Source organism: Carcharhinus amblyrhynchos, chromosome 9 (assembly GCF_965287045.1).
Source record: "Carcharhinus amblyrhynchos chromosome 9, sCarAmb.v2.hapA, whole genome shotgun sequence".
Lineage (NCBI taxonomy): Eukaryota > Metazoa > Chordata > Chondrichthyes > Carcharhiniformes > Carcharhinidae > Carcharhinus > Carcharhinus amblyrhynchos.
Genome location: NC_137332.1, coordinates 39280869 through 39301371, shown reverse-complemented (window position 1 = coordinate 39301371; position 20503 = coordinate 39280869). Strand labels below are relative to the sequence as shown.

Sequence of the window (20503 nt, the reverse complement as noted above, 5' to 3'; positions counted from 1 at the left end):
AACCCCCTGGGGAGTGTGAAAGACCCCATCTCCCATTAGCTTTTATACAAAATGAAATTTTCCAAGTGTTTCTGACAGTATATGTTTTAAAAAATAAACATGACCAAAGCACACATGGATCAATAAAATTCATCTGGAATCTACAGCCATAAGGAACTTAGAACTGTTTGCCAACCCAGAGAGTTCAGAGATTAGAAATTAAAATGCTGTACTGAAAAGCTGCCAATTCTCTCTCTCTCTCACACACAAGGGTATTGCACCCCGATTTGCAAAGTAATCATCCTGAGAACTCTAATGCAAACCTAAATCTTTTGTGAATAAAACATGGAAATCTGCCCCATACAACCACAACCAGGAAGACAACAAAAGAAAATGGCTGCACCACATCAAGACTTTCCAAAGGACAACTAATCATATAGTCTTTGTTTTTTCTTCTTCACAAAATATAAAAAACTCTAAATCTATCCTCTTAATCTACCATTTGTACTAGTGTGCGCATGGGCCCAGAGAATGTGTGTCAGGTTGAATGACGGTTGCAATTTACCTAGCTCTTTTTCATTTGGAAAACAGTTTCAATAAACTTATCTGGTTCTTCAATTAAATTCAGAAAACCTATCTGATTAATTCTATGTAATCTGAAAGCATAATAGTGGAACTTCTGCAGTATTGGCAAAGCACATCCTGCTTAAAAAAACCCTTGTTACAGTGAGATCTGGAGTAACAGAATAGGGCAGTCATTTTTATCCCTCCTCATATGGTCATAGCATTACCTTAGATTTTGCAAACTTTAACATCAGGATCAGATTCAGTCAACTTCATTTAAACCTATCATTTTTTTAAAAATTGCTTGATATTAATTAATATAATTTACAATTCGCCAACATGAGATTCGGTCCATTTTCTATTCTAACACAAAACTTATCAGACCTAATACTACATGAACTGAATACTGACCGAAGAAATGATACAAAGTTTTGATTTGAAGCAGTATTATTTTCAGACTTACCACTTTCAAAACAGGCATCAAATATTAAATGCCCCTTCTTAGGATGCCCAGTGTAACCAGTGGGAATGACAAGAAACTTATTGACATTCCCAACTACCACATCGTCACCTCCATTTTCACTACCTGTGGAATCAAAAATCATTCAATCAAAACATAATTAACCAATCATTTTCTGGGATGAAAACTTTCACGTTTGTCATAAATAAGCAAACAACTGGAAAATAGTGTTTCAATTCATAAAAGGCGAATAAATATTTTTTATTTCAAGGTGATGGAAAAAATGATCAGAAAGTACACTTTGATTGGTTACATCAGATTAACGGACAAAAAGTAATTATAGTTGTCTAGAAAAATTTGACATATCCATTGAGCCAGATGCCTCTGTCTACTGAGTCTGCAATCTAATCAGGCTTTGTAATGGCATCAGAATCATCTTCTAACTTGTAGTAAAATATATTAAAATTAGGCATTGATGATGTCATTTAAATATCCACATAATTCCCAAGGATAATCATAAGATTATTAAGTATTATGCTATTTGACCGATCAAGTCTGCTCTGCTATTCAGTAAAAACATGGCTGATCTGATTGGGGCCTAAATGCCACTTTCCTGCCTGCCCCCATAACCCTTGCCTGTAGATCACCAAACAAGATCTATGCTCCAGAGAAAAAAGGGAATTAACACTATCACATGCTAACAGGCCTGTCAACAACGTCAGTGACCTCCAACCGAAAGACCCATTTAAGATTTGGTTCCCTTTGAAGTAGGGCTTTGCTCTCCACCAAATATACTTATGTTATGCACCTACTACATTACGGGCTGAATAATATGCTCTGAAAACAGGAGACTATGTGCCGATGCCGAAATATTATTGGGCATGATAATGTTGGGTCACGTTCCTGATGTCACCATGCTGGTTCTGGATAAAACAGCTGGCAGCCAAGGTGAAAAATTGGGAACCCACTAGCATTATTCAAATATCATTGGTAGAGTATTCAATATCATTAATCAGGCAAAAAAAAACACTTGCATAGCGTGTTTCATATCAGGTGGGTTTCTTTTTTTTTAATTATTAGGCAGCCTGTTAGGTAGGTTTAAAAGATTCAGAACCCCTGGTTTTAGTTTGACAGTTCACAGTTCAGTGACTGCTGGAAGTGTTTTATACGAGAAGCAGAGTTTGTCTTTCTAACTGACCTTATTTAGAGGCTTTATTCCTCCTGCGGAGAGGTCTGTTTAGACATTGACCATCGCCTTAGCCTTAAAACTAGGCCCAACATGGGGATCCACAGGAAATACAACCTCCAGTGAGGATGAAAGGATGAGGAGGATGAGGGTGAAAGGAAGAAGAGCACATCAGGAGGTCCAAGATACACCAGATGGTGCATGAAGGTGGCAGAGTTGTGCCAGATCCAAGAGGTGCTGAAGCCATTGTGAATCCCCAACAGAGGTGCAGAAGCACCTATGAAACCCCTCGAGTATATAGCCAGAGACTCAACTATCCACAGATGTCCAAGACACAATGCAAGAGAAGGTCCAGGCTCTCAAGAACCACAGTCATATCCTTTTGTGATATGCTGGTGGGGGCAACTTTTTCCAACTGCCCATAGCCACCAAAGACACTGTTGCACTCAACTTCTCCATGATAGATCCTTTAAAGCAGCATGTGTCGACCTCAGGGGAATAATGCAGCCCGTGGCACTCGAATGTATCAAGGTCTTCTCTGAAGCTACGTTCACAAGGACATGAAATTATATTTCCTTCATAATGGACAGCCAGAGTCAATGATACTCAATTTTGAGTCAATGATACACAATACCATAAAGGGTCCAAGTAGACAACACTGCTCCTTCCTTTACAGAAAGAGCTTCGCCTCATTGAACATCCAGCTGGTCTGTGATGTTCAATGATGCAAAATGCAGGAATACACCAAAAACCTGGGCAGCAACCACAACTCCTTCATTCTGCATGACTCACAGCTGCCAGACCTATTCAGCAGTTCTGATATCCTGAATGGATAGCTCCTGTGTGACAAGGGTTACGTGACTGAGATGGCTCATGACTCCTGTGAGGGCACCCAAAACAAACACAGAGAGGAGCTACAATGACAGCCATGAAAGTTGGAGTTGGGGGTAGGGTGTTAGCGTGGATAGAGGATTGGTTGTCAAATAGGAGGCAGAGAGTGGGGGTCAATGGGTGCTATTCGGATTGGCGGTTGGTGACTAGTGGGGTGCCCCAGGGGTCGGTGCTGGGGCCTCAGCTATTTACCATTTATATAGATGATCTGGAGGAGGGAACCGAGTGTAGGGTGTCGAAATTTGCTGATGACACCAAGATTGGGGGAAAGGCAAATTGTGCGGAGGGTGTGGAGAGTCTGCAGAAGGATCTAGATAGGCTGGGCGAATGGGCCAGGAAATGGCAAATGGAATTTAATGTTGGCAAGTGTGAGGTGGTCCACTTTGGTAGGAAGAATGGTAGGAAGGACTATTACTTACGTGGCGAAAAACTGCAGCAGGCGACGGTGCAGAGGGACCTCGGGGTCCTTGTGCATGAGTCGCAAAAACCCAGCCTGCAAGTGCAGCAGGTGGTCAGGAAGGCGAATGGGATGCTGGCCTTCATAGCGAGGGGGATTGAATATAAAAGTAGGGAGGTCTTGCTGCAGCTGTATAGGGCATTGGTGAGGCCGCAGCTGGAGTACTGTGTGCAGTTTTGGGCGCCGCACCTGCGCAAGGATATTTTGGCCCTGGAGGGAGTGCAGAGGAGGTTTACTAGGCTGATACCGGAGTTGAGGGGGTTGAGCTATGAGGAGAGGCTGAATAAACTAGGCTTGTACTCGTTAGAGTTTAGAAGAATGAGGGGAGATCTCATTGAGACGTATAAGATGATGAATGGGATGGATAGGATAGAGGTGGAAAGACTCTTCCCGCTCAAAAAAGACAGTAGGACTAGGGGGCACAGCCTCAAGATAAAGGGGGGGCGGTTCAGAACGGAGTTGAGGAGGAACTTCTTCACTCAAAGGGTGGTGAATCTCTGGAATTCTCTGCCCGTTGAAGTGGTGGAGGCTGCCTCGCTAAATATTTTTAAGAAGCGGGTTGATGGGTTTTTGATAAGAGAGGGGATTAAGGGTTATGGGGAGAGGGCGGGAAAGTGGAACTGAGCCACGACAGATCAGCCATGATCTTATTGAATGGCGGGGCAGGCTCGAAGGGCCAGATGGCCTACTCCTGCTCCTATTTCTTATGTTCTTATGTTCTTATGAAAGCACCAGGGCCCTGGAGATTATTAAAAATTAGGTTTGGTTGCCTTGACAGATCAGACGGGGCATTGCAGTATATTCCACGTGTGTCTCTCAAGATCATGGTGTGCTGTGCCCTCTACAGTCTCAATATTCAAAGACAGAGGTACCCTTGAGAAAGAGGGGTCAGCAGGTAGAGGCCATTCATCTAAGGAAGAGGATCAGGGCGATATGAGGGACCATGGCGATGTTCAGGTGGAAAATCCTGGATGAGACTGCATGGATAACCATCACGTCAAGGATGCCTTGGTAACCATGATGTGGAGATGCCGGCATTGGACTGGAGTAAGCGCAGTAAGAAGTTTCACAATACCAGGTTAAAGTCCAACAGGTTTATTTGGTAACACAAGCCACAAGCTTTAGGAGCACTGCCTCTTCATCAGGTGAGTGGGAGCTGTGTTCACAAACAGGGCATATATAGACACAAACTCAATTTACAAGATAATGGTTAGAATGCGAGTCTTTACAGGTAATCAAATATTAAAGGTACAGACAATGTGAGTGAAGAGAGGGTTAAGCACAGGTCAAAGAGGTGTGTATTGTCTCCAGCCAGGACAGTTAGTGAGATTTTGCAAGCTCAGGCAAGTCGTGGGGGGTTACAGATAGTGTGACATGAACCCAAGATCCCAGTTGACATCGTCCACATGTGGGGAACTTGGCTACCAGTTTCTGCTCAATGATTCTGTGTTGTCATATGTCATGAAGGCCACCTTGGAGAACGAGATCGGAGGCTGAATGTCATGTCATGATCTGGCACATCTTGCAGAGGTTGCTGTGGCAGCGTTGTGTGATGTCATGGTCACTGTTCTTCTGAAGACTGGGTAGTTTGCTGCGGACAATGGTCTGTTTGAGGTTGCGCAGATGTTTGAAGGCAAAGAGTGGAGGCATGGGGATGGCCTTGGCGAGATGTTCGTCTTCATCGATGGCATGTTGAAGGCTCCGGAGAAGATGCCATAGTTTCTCTGCTCCAGGGAAGTACTGGATGATGAAGGGTACTCTGTCTGCCATGTCCCATGTTTGTCTTCTGTTCACAGGATATGACACTTGACAAGAACAGGATATGGCACTCAACTCATCAATCGACAGTTCCAACACGTCACAGCAAAAATTCCCACCAACATCCTAAGAAGAAAGGACATTCTGAGGCATGGTACATTGGGGAGACCAGGCAGATGTTTCCCCAATGTACCATGGGATGAACGGATACCACTTGACAATCACCAGGCAGGTGTGTTCCCTTCCTATCGGGAAACACTCCTATCAGCAGTTCCTAACACTTCCTATCAGCAGTCAAGGGCATTCAGCTCTGACCTTCAGGTAAGTGCTTTCCAAGGCGGCCTTCACAACACACAACACAGAATCGCCAAGCCAAAACTGACAGTCAAGTTACGCATACGAGGATGGCCTCAACAGGGGATCTTGGGTTCATGTCACACCATCTGTAACCCTCATGACTTGCCAGGGCTTGCAAAATCTCACTAACTGTCCTGGCTTGAGACAATCCAAATCACTTTAACCTGTACTTAGCCCTCTCTCCCCTCACATTGTTTGCACATTTAAGACGTGATTACCTGTTAAGACTCACATTCCAACCATTGTCTTGTAAATTGTGTCTATATATGCCCTTTTTTGTGAACCCAATCCTCCACTCACCTGATGAAGGGGCAGCACTCTGAAAGCTTGTGCTACCAAATAAACTTGTTGGACTTTAACCTGGTGTTGTGAGACTTCCTACTGTCCCTACCCCAGTCCGACCCCGGCATTTCCACATCAAAAAAATCTCTGTATGAGAAATAATGAAGTCAGGGTTTATTTATATAACAATTATGAGATCAACAACAAGACCCACTTGGTGATTATTGAGGAGTTATCCTAATGCATCCCTTATTATTCCCCCCTCTCTCAGTTACAGCTGCGGCGGAGACAGGCTGACCTACTACTTCTCTTTCCCTGGGTGATTTTGGTGGACATCCTCTGTGCAGCTGAAATTGTGGGTGACCCACCACATTTAGAAGATTCTTGCTGAGTTGCAGGAGGGGCTTCTGTTACCATAGCACTGTTTGAGGACTATGTCAATGGCGGGTGGAAGGAGGAGATGTTGCCCATTATAAATGCCCAATATAATCTGTGCCTGCAATATGCTCTGCTTGCCCCTCTCAGATAGTCACTAGCATGTCGATGGTAAAAGCTTGGCACTCTGAAGAGTGGGTGATTACAGTGCATGTGGCTTGGATGGATAATACCAGTCAGAGCAAGCATGCAACCCCTCTGGTAGATCCACCAAATCTCAACAGAAGCTGAGATTCTGTTGAGAATCTCAACAGAGATTGAGGCTCATCATCTGAGTCAGAAGCAGTCACTCCTCCAAACTGCCTAAGGCCTTCTCCACCACATACTCTGGCAGCTACATGTGCGAATGTGAAATGGTTTCACCATTGTGAGATTGTACCTGCCCTTGTCTCAACATGCTAACTTTAGCTGGGGTGCTAGTATCTTCACTGATGCTTGGGCCAGAGAAAGAATGAGATGATGTTTCCTCAGAAGGTTTTCCCTCAGAAAGGAATGATGGCTTGGCAATGATATTTGGACCAGTGGATGATGCTTCATCTGCACTAGAGACAGAACAAAGGCGTTAGTGGTCTTCAAAAATATTTTCAATGCTGTTCAAAGCCAAAATGGTCAGCAACTTTACTATAAAGTGCATCATGAGATCATGGACAATGTGGTTGGGAAAGGTTGATTATAAAATGACAGGGGTATGGGAATCTATGCAAGGAGTCAGAGGAGGGGGGAAATAAGGACAAGAACTAAATACAGAAAGGGAAATAAGTGATAACAAGATCAAGTACCAGAATCAAAACAGGGCCACAGTTAAAAATAATAGGAATGGAACAGGTAATGTTAAAAAGACAAGCCGAAAGGCTTTCTGCCTTAATATGCAAAACGTTTGCAATAAAGTGAATGAATTAATCAATGCTATAACTAGGATTATGAAGGCATGCCTGCAGGGTGACCAAGGATGGGAACTAAACATCTAGGGGTTTTCAGTATTTAGAAAGGGCAGACAAAAAGAAAAAGATAGGGGGTTGCATTGTTGCTTAAAGAAGAAATTAATGCAATGGTGAGGAAGGATTTTAGCTCCAATGATGTGGAATCTGAATAGGTAGAATTGAGAAACACCAAAAGGCAAAAACATTCGTGGGAGTTGTATGTAAACTGTCGTGGTAGTGTTGGATTAGAGAGGAAATTAGACACGTATGCAATAAAGGAACATCCACAATTTTGGGTGATTTTAGTCTGCATATCGATTGAGCAAATCAAACTAGTAACCACATAGAAGAGCAATTCCTGGAGAGTTTTGTCACATTTTCAAAGAACTCAACCAGGCTCGTAAGGCATGACCTGCCCTTGACAAAGCCGTGCTGACTACTTTTGACCAGACTAAACTTCTCGAAATGTTTATAAATCATGTCCCTTAGGATCCTCTCCATCAACTTACCAATCACTGAGGTTAGACTCACCAGTCGGTAATTTCCTGGGGTATCCCTGTTCCCTTTCTTGAATATAGGTATACCCAGAAGTGGGTGGTCTTGTAAATTATGGGCCCGTCATCCTAATATGCCAAATTAAATAGCAAATGAGGCCCCAGTGGAATGAGGGGTACATGTGGGTGCCAACGACATAGGCAAAATGTGAACTGAGGATCTGGGGAGGGAGTATGAGAAGCTGGGAATGGAATTAAAAAGTAGAACCGACAAGGTGGTTATCTCTGGACTACTGCCTGCACCGAGTGCAGACGGGCGTAGGGTTGATAGGATTAAGGAAGTGAATGGGTGGCTCAGGGATTGGTGTGGGAGGAATGGGTTTGAATTTATGGGGCATTGGCATCAGTATTGGGGTAGGTGGGACCTGTTCGGGCGGGATGGGGTTGGTCTGAACCGTGCTGGGACCAGAGTCCTGGCAAAGTTAAGGAGAGGGTACAGGTAAGGGAAGAGGCCGAGGATGTCCCAATAATAAAGGGAGTAGGGGGCGTGAGTATGGTTGGCGGCGTTCTGGCAAATAGGGCCCAGGTGAAGGCTGGGATGAAGGCACTGTATCTGAATGCACGAAGCATTCGGAATAAAGTGGGTGAACTGGTGGCGCAGATCAGCACAAATGGATATGATCTGGTGGCCATTACAGAGACGTGGCTGCAAGATGACAGGGACTGGGAGCTGAATGTCCAGGGGTATCAAGTGTTTAGGAAGGATAGGCGGGAGGAAAAAGGGGGGAGCGTAGCTCTGCTGATTAAGGATAGCATCAGGGTGGTAGCAAGGGATGATATTGGAGCCAAGGAGCAGAAAGTGGAATCGTTGTGGGTGGAGATTAAGAACAGCAAAGGGAGGAAGACGCTGGTGGGTGTCGTCTATAGGCCCCCGAATAATGATCTGGAGGTGGGGTGGGCTGTTAACGCGCAAATAAGTGCGGCGTGCAGGAATGGGACGGCCGTAATTATGGGGGATTTCAATCTGCATATTGATTGGTCGACCCATGTTGGACACGGTGGGCTCGAGGAGTTGTTCTTGGAATGCTGCCGGGATAGTTTCCTTGAACAGTGTGTGTTGGAGCCGACGAGGGAGCGAGCTGCCTTGGATCTGGTGTTATGTAACGAGGCGGGTAGAATTAGGGACCTTGCGGTGAAGGATCTTCTTGGAGGAAGTGATCATTGTATGGTGGAGTTTCTGGTGTAGATGGAGGAGGAGAAAGTAGGTTCCCGGACACGCGTCCTTTGTTTGAACAGAGGGGAGTACGGTAGGATGAGAGAAGAATTGGCGAATGTGGACTGGGGGAGCGCATTGGAAGGTAGGTCTGCTGAGGAACAGTGGAGGATCTTTAAGGAGATCTGTCTTGGTGCTCAGCAGAAATTTATTCCGATGGTCAAAAAGGACTGTAGGAGGAGAGGTAATAAGCCGTGGATAACGAAGGAGGTGAAAGAAAGTGTTAAATTAAAAGCGGAGGCGTTTAGAGTAGCTAAGAGTAGAGGGCGAGAAGACGATTGGGAGAGATTTAAATGTCAACAAAGATTGACAAAGAAGTTGATAAAGAAGGGTAGGGGAAACTATGAAGCTGGGCTAGCGCTTAATATAAAAAAGGATAGCAAGAGTTTTTATAAATATGTAAAAAGGAAGAGGCTGGCTAGGGTGAACGTTGGACCCTTAGAGGATGAGAAGGGGGACTTAGTGGTAGGGGATGGGGATATGGCTGAGGTCTTGAATAACTTTTTTGTTTCGGTCTTCACAGAGGAGGACGTGAATAATTTGCCAGGTGTTAGAGATGGAAAGGTGGTAGGACTGGAGGGTCTCAATGACATTACTGTTACTAGAGAGGCGGTGCTCGACAGACTGGAGGGGCTGATTGCGGACAAGTCCCCAGGACCAGATGGAATGCATCCGAGGATTCTGAAAGAAATGGCGGAGGTGATAGTGGATGCCTTGGTGATTATTTTCCAGACGTCGCTAGATTCCGGGGAAGTGCCGGAAGATTGGAAAATGGCTAATGTTACGCCGTTGTTTAAGAAGGGTGCCAGGCAAAAGGCAGGGAATTATAGGCCGGTTAGTTTAACATCTGTTGTAGGTAAAATGTTAGAATCCGTCATCACGGAGGAAATAGCGAGGCATCTTGAGGGGAATTGCTTGATAGAGCAGACGCAGCACGGTTTCGTTAAAGGGAAGTCGTGTCTGACAAATTTACTGGAGTTCTATGAGGATGTGTCTAGGGCGGTGGATAAAGGAGAGCCGGTGGATGTGGTCTTTCTTGATTTTCAGAAGGCGTTTGACAAGGTACCTCACAAGAGGTTATTGCAGAAGATCAGGGGACATGGAGTTGGGGGTAGGGTGTTAGCGTGGATAGAGGACTGGTTGTCAAATAGGAGGCAGAGAGTGGGGGTCAATGAGTGCTATTCGGATTGGTGGTTGGTGACTAGTGGAGTGCCCCATGGGTCGGTGCTGGGGCCTCAGCTATTTACCATTTATATAGATGATCTGGAGGAGGGAACCGAGTGTATGGTGTCAAAATTTGCTGATGACACCAAGATTGGGGGAACGGCAAATTGTGCGGAAGGTGTGGAGAGTCTACAGAAGGATCTAGATAGGCTGGGCGAATGGGCCAGGAACTGGCAAATGGAATTTAATGTTGGCAAGTGCGAGGTGGTCCACTTTGGTAGGAATAATGGTAGGAAGGATTATTACTTACGTGGCGAAAAACTGCAGCAGGCGACTGTGCAGAGGGACCTCGGGGTCCTTGTGCATGAGTCGCAAAAACCCAGCTTGCAGGTGCAGCAGGTGGTCAGGAAGGCAAATGGGATGCTGGCCTTCATCGCGAGGGGGATTAAATATAAAAGTAGGGAGGTCTTGCTGCGACTGTATAGGGCATTGGTGAGGCCGCAGCTGGAGTACTGTGTGCAGTTTTGGGTGCCGTACTTACGCAAGGATATTTTGGCCTTGGAGGGAGTGCAGAGGAGGTTTACTAGGCTGATACCAGAGTTGAGGGGGTTGATCTATGAGGAGAGGCTGAATAAACTAGGCTTGTACTTGTTAGAGTTTAGAAGAATGAGGGGAGATCTCATTGAGACGTATAAGATGATGAATGGGATGGATAGGATAGAGGTGGAGAGACTCTTCCCGCTCAGAAAGGACAGTAGGACTAGGGGGCACAGCCTCAAGATAAAGGGGGGGCGGTTTAGAACGGAGTTGAGGAAGAACTTCTTCACTCAAAGGGTGGTGAATCTCTGGAATTCTCTGCCTGTTGAAGTGGTGGAGGCTGCCTCGCTAAATATTTTTAAGACGCGGGTTGATGGGTTTTTGATAAGAGAGGGGATTAAAGGTTATGGGGAGAGGGCGGGAATGTGGAACTGAGCCACGACAGATCAGCCATGATCTTATTGAATGGCGGGGCAGGCTCAAAGTGCTAGATGGCCTACTCCTGCTCCTATTTCTTATGTTCTTATGTTCTATTCCATTCGTCAATGTGTTTTGTCACATTTTCAAAGGAAGAGCGGTGGATGTGGTTTATATGGACTTCAGCAAGGCGTTCGATAAGGTCCCCCATGCAACACTTCTTGAGTAAGTGAGAGGGCATGCGATCCAAGGGGCTGTTGCCTTGTGGATCCAGAACTGGCTTACCTGCAGAAGGCAGAGAGTGGTTGTGGATGGGTCTTTTTCTGCATGGAGGTCGGTCACCAGCGGAGTGCCCCAGGGATCTGTTCTGGGACCCTTGCTGCTTGTAATTTTCATAAATGACCTGGATGAGGAAGTGGAGGGATGGATTGGTAAGTTTGCCAACGACACAAAGATTGGTGGTGCTGCGGATAGTCTGGAGGGATGTCAGAAGTTGCAGCGTGACATAGGTAGAATGCAAGACTGGTCAGAGAAGTGGCAGATGGACTTCCACCTGGATAAATATGTAGTGGTCCGTTTTGGCAGGTCCAATGGGATGAAGGAGTATAATATCAAGGGTATTAGCAGTGTAGAGGATCTGAAGGACCTTGGGGTCCGGGTCCATAGGACTCTTAAATCGGCCTTGCAGGTGGAGGATGTGGTCAAAAAGGCGTATGGTGTACTAGCCTTCATTAATCAAGGGATTGAGTTTAGGAGTCGAGAGATAATGCTGCAGCTTTATAAGACCCTTGTCAGACCCCACTTGGAGTACTGTGCGCAGTTCTAGTCACCTCATTACAAGAAAGATGTGGAAGCTATTGAAAGGGTGCAGAGGAGATTTACAAGGACGTTGCCTGGATTGAGTGGCATGCTTTTTGAGGATAGGTTGAGGGAGCTAGGTCTTTTCTCCCTGGAGAGACGAAGGATGAGAGGTGACCTGACAGAGGTTTATAAAGTGTTAAGAGGTATAGATCGGGTGGATTCTCAGGGCTGAAACAATCGCTACGAGAGGACACAGGTTTAAGGTGCTGGGGAGTAGGTGCAGAGGAGATGTCAGGGGTAAGTTTTTCACTCAGAGGGTGGTCGGTGAGTGGAATCGGCTGCCATTGGTGGTGGTGGAGGTGAACTCATTGGGGTCTTTTAAGAGACTTCTGGATGAGTACGTGGGATTTAATGGGACTGAGGGTTATAGATAGGCCTAGTAGGTAGGGATATGATCAGTGCAACTTGTGGGCCAAAGGGCCTGTTTGTGCTGTAGTTTTCTATGTTCTACATCACCCTTCTGCCCACTGTGCCGGAACAAAATATTCAGTCCTGTATCAATGACCAATATCACCATGCCCAGATAAAAGTGTGTGTTAGCACATTATGTACAATTACACAGTAATGCAAACAAGCTCTCTCCATTGTTCTTTGCACTGACTTCAACTGTGGAGAACTAGATGCTTAGCCATCAGAATTTTACAGGAGCAAAAGGAACAGCAAAAGAAACACGTTCCAAGCTTCACAAATTTGAACAATGTTGAATCAGCTACTTCACAGGATAAATAGATAAAGCAGGTTTTGATCAGTAAAGTTAAGAGTACTATTGTTAAAGGGGTAGATGCCAGGAGTATTTACAGGCCGCAACACTCTGCTGCTCCATAGAAATGTCTGAGAAAGTATGCAAAAAGCCTTTTTAAGCCGAGACTGCTGGATCAGGTCCATGGTAAATCCATGTTAAATGATTTCATAAAGCACAAAAGTGAGGTGTAAAAATGTATCGACATCTTATGCCACAGTATGCATTACACTTTTGAATCACACCCTGAGTTGTGTGGTTTAGAACGGAGTTGAGGAGGAACTTCTTCACTCAAAGGGTGGTGAATCTCTGGAATTCTCTGCCCGTTGAAGTGGTGGAGGCTGCCTCGCTGAATATATCTAAGACGCGGGTTGATAGGTTTTCGATAGGCAAGGGGATTAAGGGCTATGGTGAGAGGGCGGAAAAGTGGAACTGAGCCACAACAGATCAGCCATGATCTTATTGAATGGCGGGGCAGGCTCGAAGGGCTAGATGGCCTACTCCTGCTCCTATTTCTTATGTTCTTACTTCACAAACAAGTGAGTCAAAGTCAACAACATTTAATTTTCAATGCCAAATGTTCTTGCAACCTATGGAGAAAATAGACAGCAATGTTTTCCTGGAACAGTAGAATATCTGTCTGTTCTATAAATGCATGCCACAGTCATTAATGATGAGCAACACTACTGGTGTTATATCATGTCAATTATTAGAGAATTCAAAGTTGTCCATTTTTCCACCAAACTTCAAATACTTTCTTTCTATAGTGACTTTTCTGAGTGCATTTTAGAGATGTGGAGCCACACAGTTAAAATTTTTCTGTTGGACATACGCTTGACATCTCACAAGTTTGGAAATCCATTCATCAGAAACACCAGTTGTCGGGATTTTTTTGAGCATACCCAAGCAAATCAGACCATCAATGTCCCCATCCAGATCAGACCATCTTGCATCCATCCTAAGACAGCGACACAGAGTTAACAGTCTGGTGCTCAGACTCAATTTGTTACCACCTTGCCTATTAATATGGGAGGCATTGTGACTTTGAAGTTTTAAACAGTTTCCCAATCTTCAGATGGGAGTCAGATCATTTCAACAATCAAATGTGGTGTTTCTTTAAATAAGAACATAAGAACTAGGAGCAGGAGCAGGCCATCTGGCTCTCGAGTCTGCTCTGCCATTCAATAAGATCATGGCTGATCTTTTTGTGGACTCAGCTCCACTTACCCACCCACTCACCATAACCCTTAATTCCTTTACTGTTCAAAAATTTAACTATCCTTGTCTTAAAAACATTCAATGAAGTAGCCTCAACTGCTTCATTGGGCAGGGAATTCCATAGATTCACAACCCTTTGTGTTAAGAAGTTCTTCCTCAACTCAGTCCTAAATCAGCTTCCCCTTAGTTTGAGGCTATACCCCATAGTTCTAGTTTCACCCACGAGTGGAAACAACTTCCCTGCTTCTATCTTATCTATTCCCTTCATAATCTAATAGTTTCTATAAGATCCCCCTCCAATCTTCTGGATTCCAATGATTATAGCCCCTATCTACTCAGTCTCTCCTCCTAAGCCAACTCTCTCAACTAAGGAATCAATCTAGTGAATCTCCTCTGCACCCCCTTCAGTGCCAGTATATCCTTTCTCAAGTAAGGAGACTAAAACTGTACACAGTACTCTAGGTGTGGCCTCACCAGCACCTTATACAGCTACAACATAATCTCACTTTTTAAACTCCATGCCTCTAGCAATGAAGGACAAATTTCCATTTGCCTTCTTAACTACCTGCTGCACCTGCAAACCAACTTCTTGAGATTCCTGCACAAGGACACCCAGGTCCCTCTGCACAGCAGCATGCTGCAATTTTTTACCATTTAAATAACAGTTCATTTTGTTGTTATTCCTACCAAAATGGATGACCTTATATTGACCAATATTATACTCCATCTGCCCGACCCTCACCCACTTGCTTAGATTATCTATATCCTTTTACAGTCTTTCAGCATCCTCTGCACACTTTGCTCTTCCACCCATCTTTAGTGTCATCTGCGAATTTTGACACACAACGCTTGATCCCCAACTTCAAATCATCTATGTAAATCATAAACAATTGCAATCCCGACACTGATCCCTGAGGCACACCACCAGTCACTGATCGCCAACCTGAAAAACACCCATTTACCCCCACTCTTTGCTTTCTGTTAGTTAACCAATCCTCTATCCATGCTAATACATTATCCGTAACACTGTGTGTTTATCTTATGTAGCAGTCTTTGGTGCGGCACCTTGTCAAATGCATTCTGGAAATCCAGATACACCACATCCACAGGTTCCCCATCGTTCACTGCACATGTAAATGTTCTCAAAGAATTCCATCAAATTAGTCAAACATGACCTGCCCTTCATGAACTCATTCTTTGAACAACATGCCAGAATCTCAACTTCCTCTTACCCACACATCTATCTGCATTACCACTGTCACCTGCCCAGGGCTCTCCAACAACATTTTCCTGGTTAATCTCTCAGATTCTGCTCAGGCATCTACAGCAATGAATCCAGCTCAAAAAGGGTAGGAATTGACCTCTGTTCTGTCTATCTTTCAAAAAACTTGCGAGATCAGGATAAACATTAGCAAGTGCAGCTGGCTATTGGACAACAGCTACTATCACCAATGTGGCACATCATGCTGATCAAACCATCCAATGATGCTGCAGTATAAGGCCAACTTGTATAAACCATCCAGCAACAGGGCTTGCAGGAAGCTTAGTTACCAATTTTGCAGAAACCCACTCAGGGAATTATAGGCCGGTTAGTTTAACGTCTGTTGTAGGTAAAATGCTTGAATCCATGATCAAGGAGAAAATAGCGAGGCATCTTGAGGAGAATTGTTTGATAGAGCAGATGCAGCACGGTTTTCGTTAAGGGGAAGTCGTGTCTGACGAATTTATTGGAGTTCTATGAGGATGTGTGTAGGGCGGTGGATAGAGGAGAGCCGGTGGATGTGGTGTTTCTTGATTTTCAGAAGGCGTTTGATAAGGTGCCGCACAAGAGGTTATTACAGAAGGTTAGGGGGCATGGAGTTGGGGGTAGGGTGTTAGCACGGATAGGGGATTGGCTGTCAAATAGGAGGCAGAGAGTGGAGGTCAATGGGTGCTATTCGGATTGACGGTTGGTGACTAGCGGAGTGCCCCAGGGGTCGGTGCTGGGGCCTCAGCTATTTACCATTTATATAGATGATCTGGAGGAGGGAACCGAGTGTATGGTGTTGAAATTTGCTGATGACACCAAGATTGGTGGAACGGCAAATTGTGCGGAGGGCGTGGAAAGTCTGCAGAAGGATCTAGATAGGCTGGGCGAATGGGCCAGGAACTGGCAAATGGAATTTAATGTTGGCAAGTGTGAAGTTGTCCACTTTGGTAGGAATAATGGTAGGAAGGATTATTCCTTACATGTCAAAAAACTGCAGCATACAACGGTGCAGAGGGACCTCGGGGTCCTTGTGCATGAGTTGCAAAAACCCAGCCTGCAGGTGCAGCAGGTGGTCAGGAAGGCTAATGGGATGCTGGCCTTCATAGCGAGGGGGATTGAATATAAAAGTAGGGAGGTCTTGCTGCAACTGTACAGGGCACTGGTGAGGCTGCAGCTGGAGTACTGTGTGCAGTTTTGGTCGCCACACTTACGCAAGGATATTTTGGCCTTGGAGGGAGTGCAGAGGAGGTTTACTAGGCTGATGCCGGAGTTGAGGGGGTTGAACTATGAGGAGAGGCTGAATAAACTGGGCTTGTACTCGTCAGAGTTTAGAAGAATGAGGGGAGATCTCATTGAGACATATATGATGATGAATGGGATGGATAGGATAGAGGTGGAGAGACTCTTCCCGCTTAGAAAGGACAGTAGGACTAGAGGGCACAGCCTCAAGATAAATGGGAGGCGGTTTAGAACGGAGTTGAGGAGGAACTTCTTCACTCAAAAGGTGGTGAATCTCTGGAATTCTCTGCCCGTTGAAGTAGTGGAGGCTGCCTCGCTAAATATATCTAAGATGCGGGTTGATAGGTTTTTGATAGGCAAGGGGATTAAGGGTTATGGGGAGAGGGCGGAAAAGTGGAACTGAGCCACGACAGATCAGCCATGATCTTATTGAATGGCGGGGCAGGCTCAAAGAGCTAGATGGCCTACTCCTGCTCCTATTTCTTATGTGACTATCAGGGCACCAAATTTGACAGGATCTTGACAAATAAATTGGCAAACCATATATAGGTGCAGAATATCCCAGCTGCTTTCAAATGTACATATCCAGAATACTCAGCAACTGACTGTGACTCGCGTCAAGTAATTCTGGTGAAACTGAATCAAATTATTCCTGTTATATTATAGGCAGTATTGTATATTGGAGAATGATGCTTGAGAGCACCAAGGATTTAAAACAATGGAGCTTATTTACAGGTGTGTTCTCCTAAACAGGTGCTTCTCCTCTACCCATTTCCCGCGCCAGGGGCTTATGACGTCACACGTCACTTCTGGTGGATACACGAATACAACAGAGCTCAGTAAGCCAATAAGAATTAATACAATTACATAACATTTCCTCCCCCTTTAAATCAGCGTCCCCAACAAGTTAAAAACAAGTTCAACAATAATCAATAAGTCAGTCACTAATAAGTCAGATGGTCTGGAGATTGTTGCTCTCAAAATGGCTTCTGGCATCTTCTTCTTTACACCGGTGGTAATCTCTTGCATTTTTGTCTTTGCACAATCATCATCAGTGGTAGGTTTAACAGGTGTTGACATAGAAATTAGAGGTTGTCTCTGTGTCTGATCAGTAGATGAGAGTTGCTTTATTCAACAGCGTCTGTTAGTGCTTGTAGGACCTTGTAGGAAGGTTCAAGTCTGGACTGTGTACGGTTGAGTCTGGATTTGCAGCATGCTGATTTCAGCTTATCTGTCCTCCCAGCCAACAGCTAGTCTGTCTACTCTAAATAGTGTCATTGCTGGGATAGGTTCAGTCTGTGAAAGGATTGTGGCAGGAACCCATTTCTCCCCTGTGGAGTAATTCCTAGGCAAAACTACATGTCCTTGATGGGAGAGGAAAACTCTATACTTGCTTTCCTGCTGTTCCATTTGTCCATTTATTGCTGTTGTACAGAGAAAATACAGCATCGTATGACAGCAATGACAAGGACAAATGGAATGGCAGGAGAAAAAAGCATGAAAATTTCCAAGGACAAGGTGTTTTGGCTAGAAATTACGCCACAGGGAGAAATGGGCTCATGCCACAATCCATGCACAGACTGGACCAGCGGTTTTAACTATGATCAGTATTCAATCAGTTGTTTATCTGATTTGTCACATGTATTAGCATACAATGAAAAGTTTTTTTTGCGTGCTACACAGACAAAGCATACTGTACATAGGGAAGGAAAGGAGAGAGTGCAGAATGTGGTATTACAATCATAGCTAGAACGTAGAGATAGATTGACTTAGTGTGAGGTAGGTCCATTCAAAAGTCTGATGGCAACAGGGAAGAAGGTGTTTTTGAATTCTCAGACTTTTGCATCTTTGCCTGACAGAAGGCAGCAAAAGAGAGTATGTCCAGGGTGCGCAGGGTCATTGATTAGCTGGGTGCTTTTCCAAGGCAGCAGCAAGTGTAGACAGTGTCAATGGATAGGAGACTGGCTTGAGTGATGGATTGGACTTCATTCAAAACCCTTTGTAGTTTCTTGTGGTGTTGGGCAGAACAGGAACCATACCAAGTTGTGACAGAACTGGAAAGAATGCTTTCTATAGTGCATCTGTAGAAGTTGGAGAGAGATGTAGTGGACATGCCAGATTTCCTTAGTCTCCTGAAAAAGTAGAGGTGTCAGTGGGCTTTCTTAACTATAGCATCCACACAGAAGGACCAGTTCAGGTTGCTGCTGATCTGAACACATAAAAACTGAAGCTCTCAACCATTTCTACTTCGCCCCCATTGTTGTAGACAGGGACATGTTCTCCGTTACACTTCTTGAAGTCGATGATTTTTGCTTCTAAGATGGGTGCAGGAACACATGCCTTGTTGTCTAATTTACCAAAGTATGGGCAGGCAATAGAGCAATAGGCATTTTTGATATTTGTGTAGCAATGGTCTAGGATGTTTGGGCCTCTGGTGGAATAAGAGCTGTGTTGATGGTATCTTGGTAGAATGCTTTTGAGCTTGGATTGATGAACAAGGTCACGGGCTGTTTCGTCTCAAGGCTATTTGTGGTGGTGTATATTTCATCCAGCGCTATCTTTACGTCCACATGGAGGTGGGATGTAAACTGCTGTCAGGATAACAGAGGTGAACTCCCACAGAAAGTAGTCGGGGGCAGCAATTTAGCGTCAAATAGTCTAGGTCTAATATCTCTTCAACCTTGGTAATACAAGAGAAGTCTTGGTCGTGGAATGTGTGGTATTCCAACACACTAGTAGGAATTTGTTAAGACATTTGATCAGTGAACCTTGCTCCCTGGTTGTTGTCAAGGTATGTTTCATAGTTTGCATAAAAGGATCAGCTCATCCATTGGTAGCAGAATGATACACTGCAGGCCTAATATGTTGAATACCATTCTCTTCAAAGAAACTTTTGAATTCTTAAGAGACAAATTGAGGTCCATTGTCGCTTACCATTTGTTCAGGGAATCCAAAACGACTAAATACTTCTCTCCTAGCTTCTCAACAGTCTTCTCCAATTAAGTAGATTTCATCAGTGATCTCTGGCCACTTAGTGTGAGCATCAACCGTTACCATGAATATATGTCTTTTAAAGGGTCCTGTAAATCCGCAGGCACTCATTGCCAAGCCTGGATGTAACAGTGCTAAAGATGGCAGGTTTCTTACCTTCATACAGGAAGTGTATGTTACAGCTTCCTCGTCAATTTCTGCATCCAATCCAGGCCACTAAAAATAACTTCTCACTATTTCTTTCATGCATGTAGTTCCGCAATGGTCCGCATGTGGCTTCACTCCACCATCAGTGAGAACATGGGTGTTAATGATCACTTTGAGCTTACATAGAAGACAGCCTGACTATACTGACAGCTCCAATTTCCTGGAATAGTCGGGTTTCAAGTCAGGTGTTAGTTCCGAAGTCTTTACTCATAAAACCAGATGCATCACGAGCACTCATGATTGCTCTGAATATTTTCTCACTTGCAAATACAGAACAGGCAGCACAACTAATTTAAGTGCTGCTTGACTGGTGTTTCATTGAATCTACAGTGCAGAAGGAGGCCACTCAACCCATCAAGTCTGCACCAACCACAATCCCACCCAGGCCCTATCTCTACAACCCCATGCATTCACCCTAGCTAATACCCCTGACACTAACGGACAATTAACATGGCCAATCCACCTTACCCACACATCTTTGGACTGTGGGGGGAAATCTGAGCACCTGGAGGAAACCCACGCAGACATGGGAAGAGTGTGCAAACTCCACACAGACAGCGACCCATGCTGGGAATCAAACCCAGGTCCCTGTGGTTGAGGCAGTGGTGCTGTCAAGGTATGTTTCATTGTTTGCATAAAAGGATCAGCTCGTCCATTAGTAGCAGAATGATACTGTGCAGGCTAACCACTGTGGCACCTCTTTCCTCAACATGGAAACAGTATTTTTTTATTACTCCTTCTGTCAAATTTAGGTTTCAGGTACTTTTTTTTAAATCTGTAGCATTTTCCAGTTCATATGCTTCCTGTTAGGCACTGTAATGTCAT

At 44.7% G+C, this 20503-nt stretch overlaps 1 protein-coding gene across 4 annotated transcripts in view; it reads right to left on the bottom strand.

Annotated features, from left to right (window-relative positions):
* The window catches only part of agbl4 (AGBL carboxypeptidase 4), a 791814-nt gene that overhangs the window by 769431 nt on the left and 1880 nt on the right, over window positions 1–20503 (bottom strand). For 2 of the 4 annotated variants that reach the window (XM_080195498.1, XM_080195500.1), the window contains exons 2-3: window positions 11460–11577; window positions 1007–1129 (exon numbers count right to left, since the gene is read on the bottom strand). The exons of 1 other annotated variant lie outside the window; for it this stretch is intronic. In XM_080195498.1, coding sequence (XP_080051624.1) covers window positions 1007–1129; window positions 11460–11577 — 241 coding nt within the window. The remainder of the gene's footprint in view (window positions 1–1006; window positions 1130–11459; window positions 11578–20503) is intronic. One more of the 4 variants, XM_080195499.1, reaches the window with a different exon arrangement.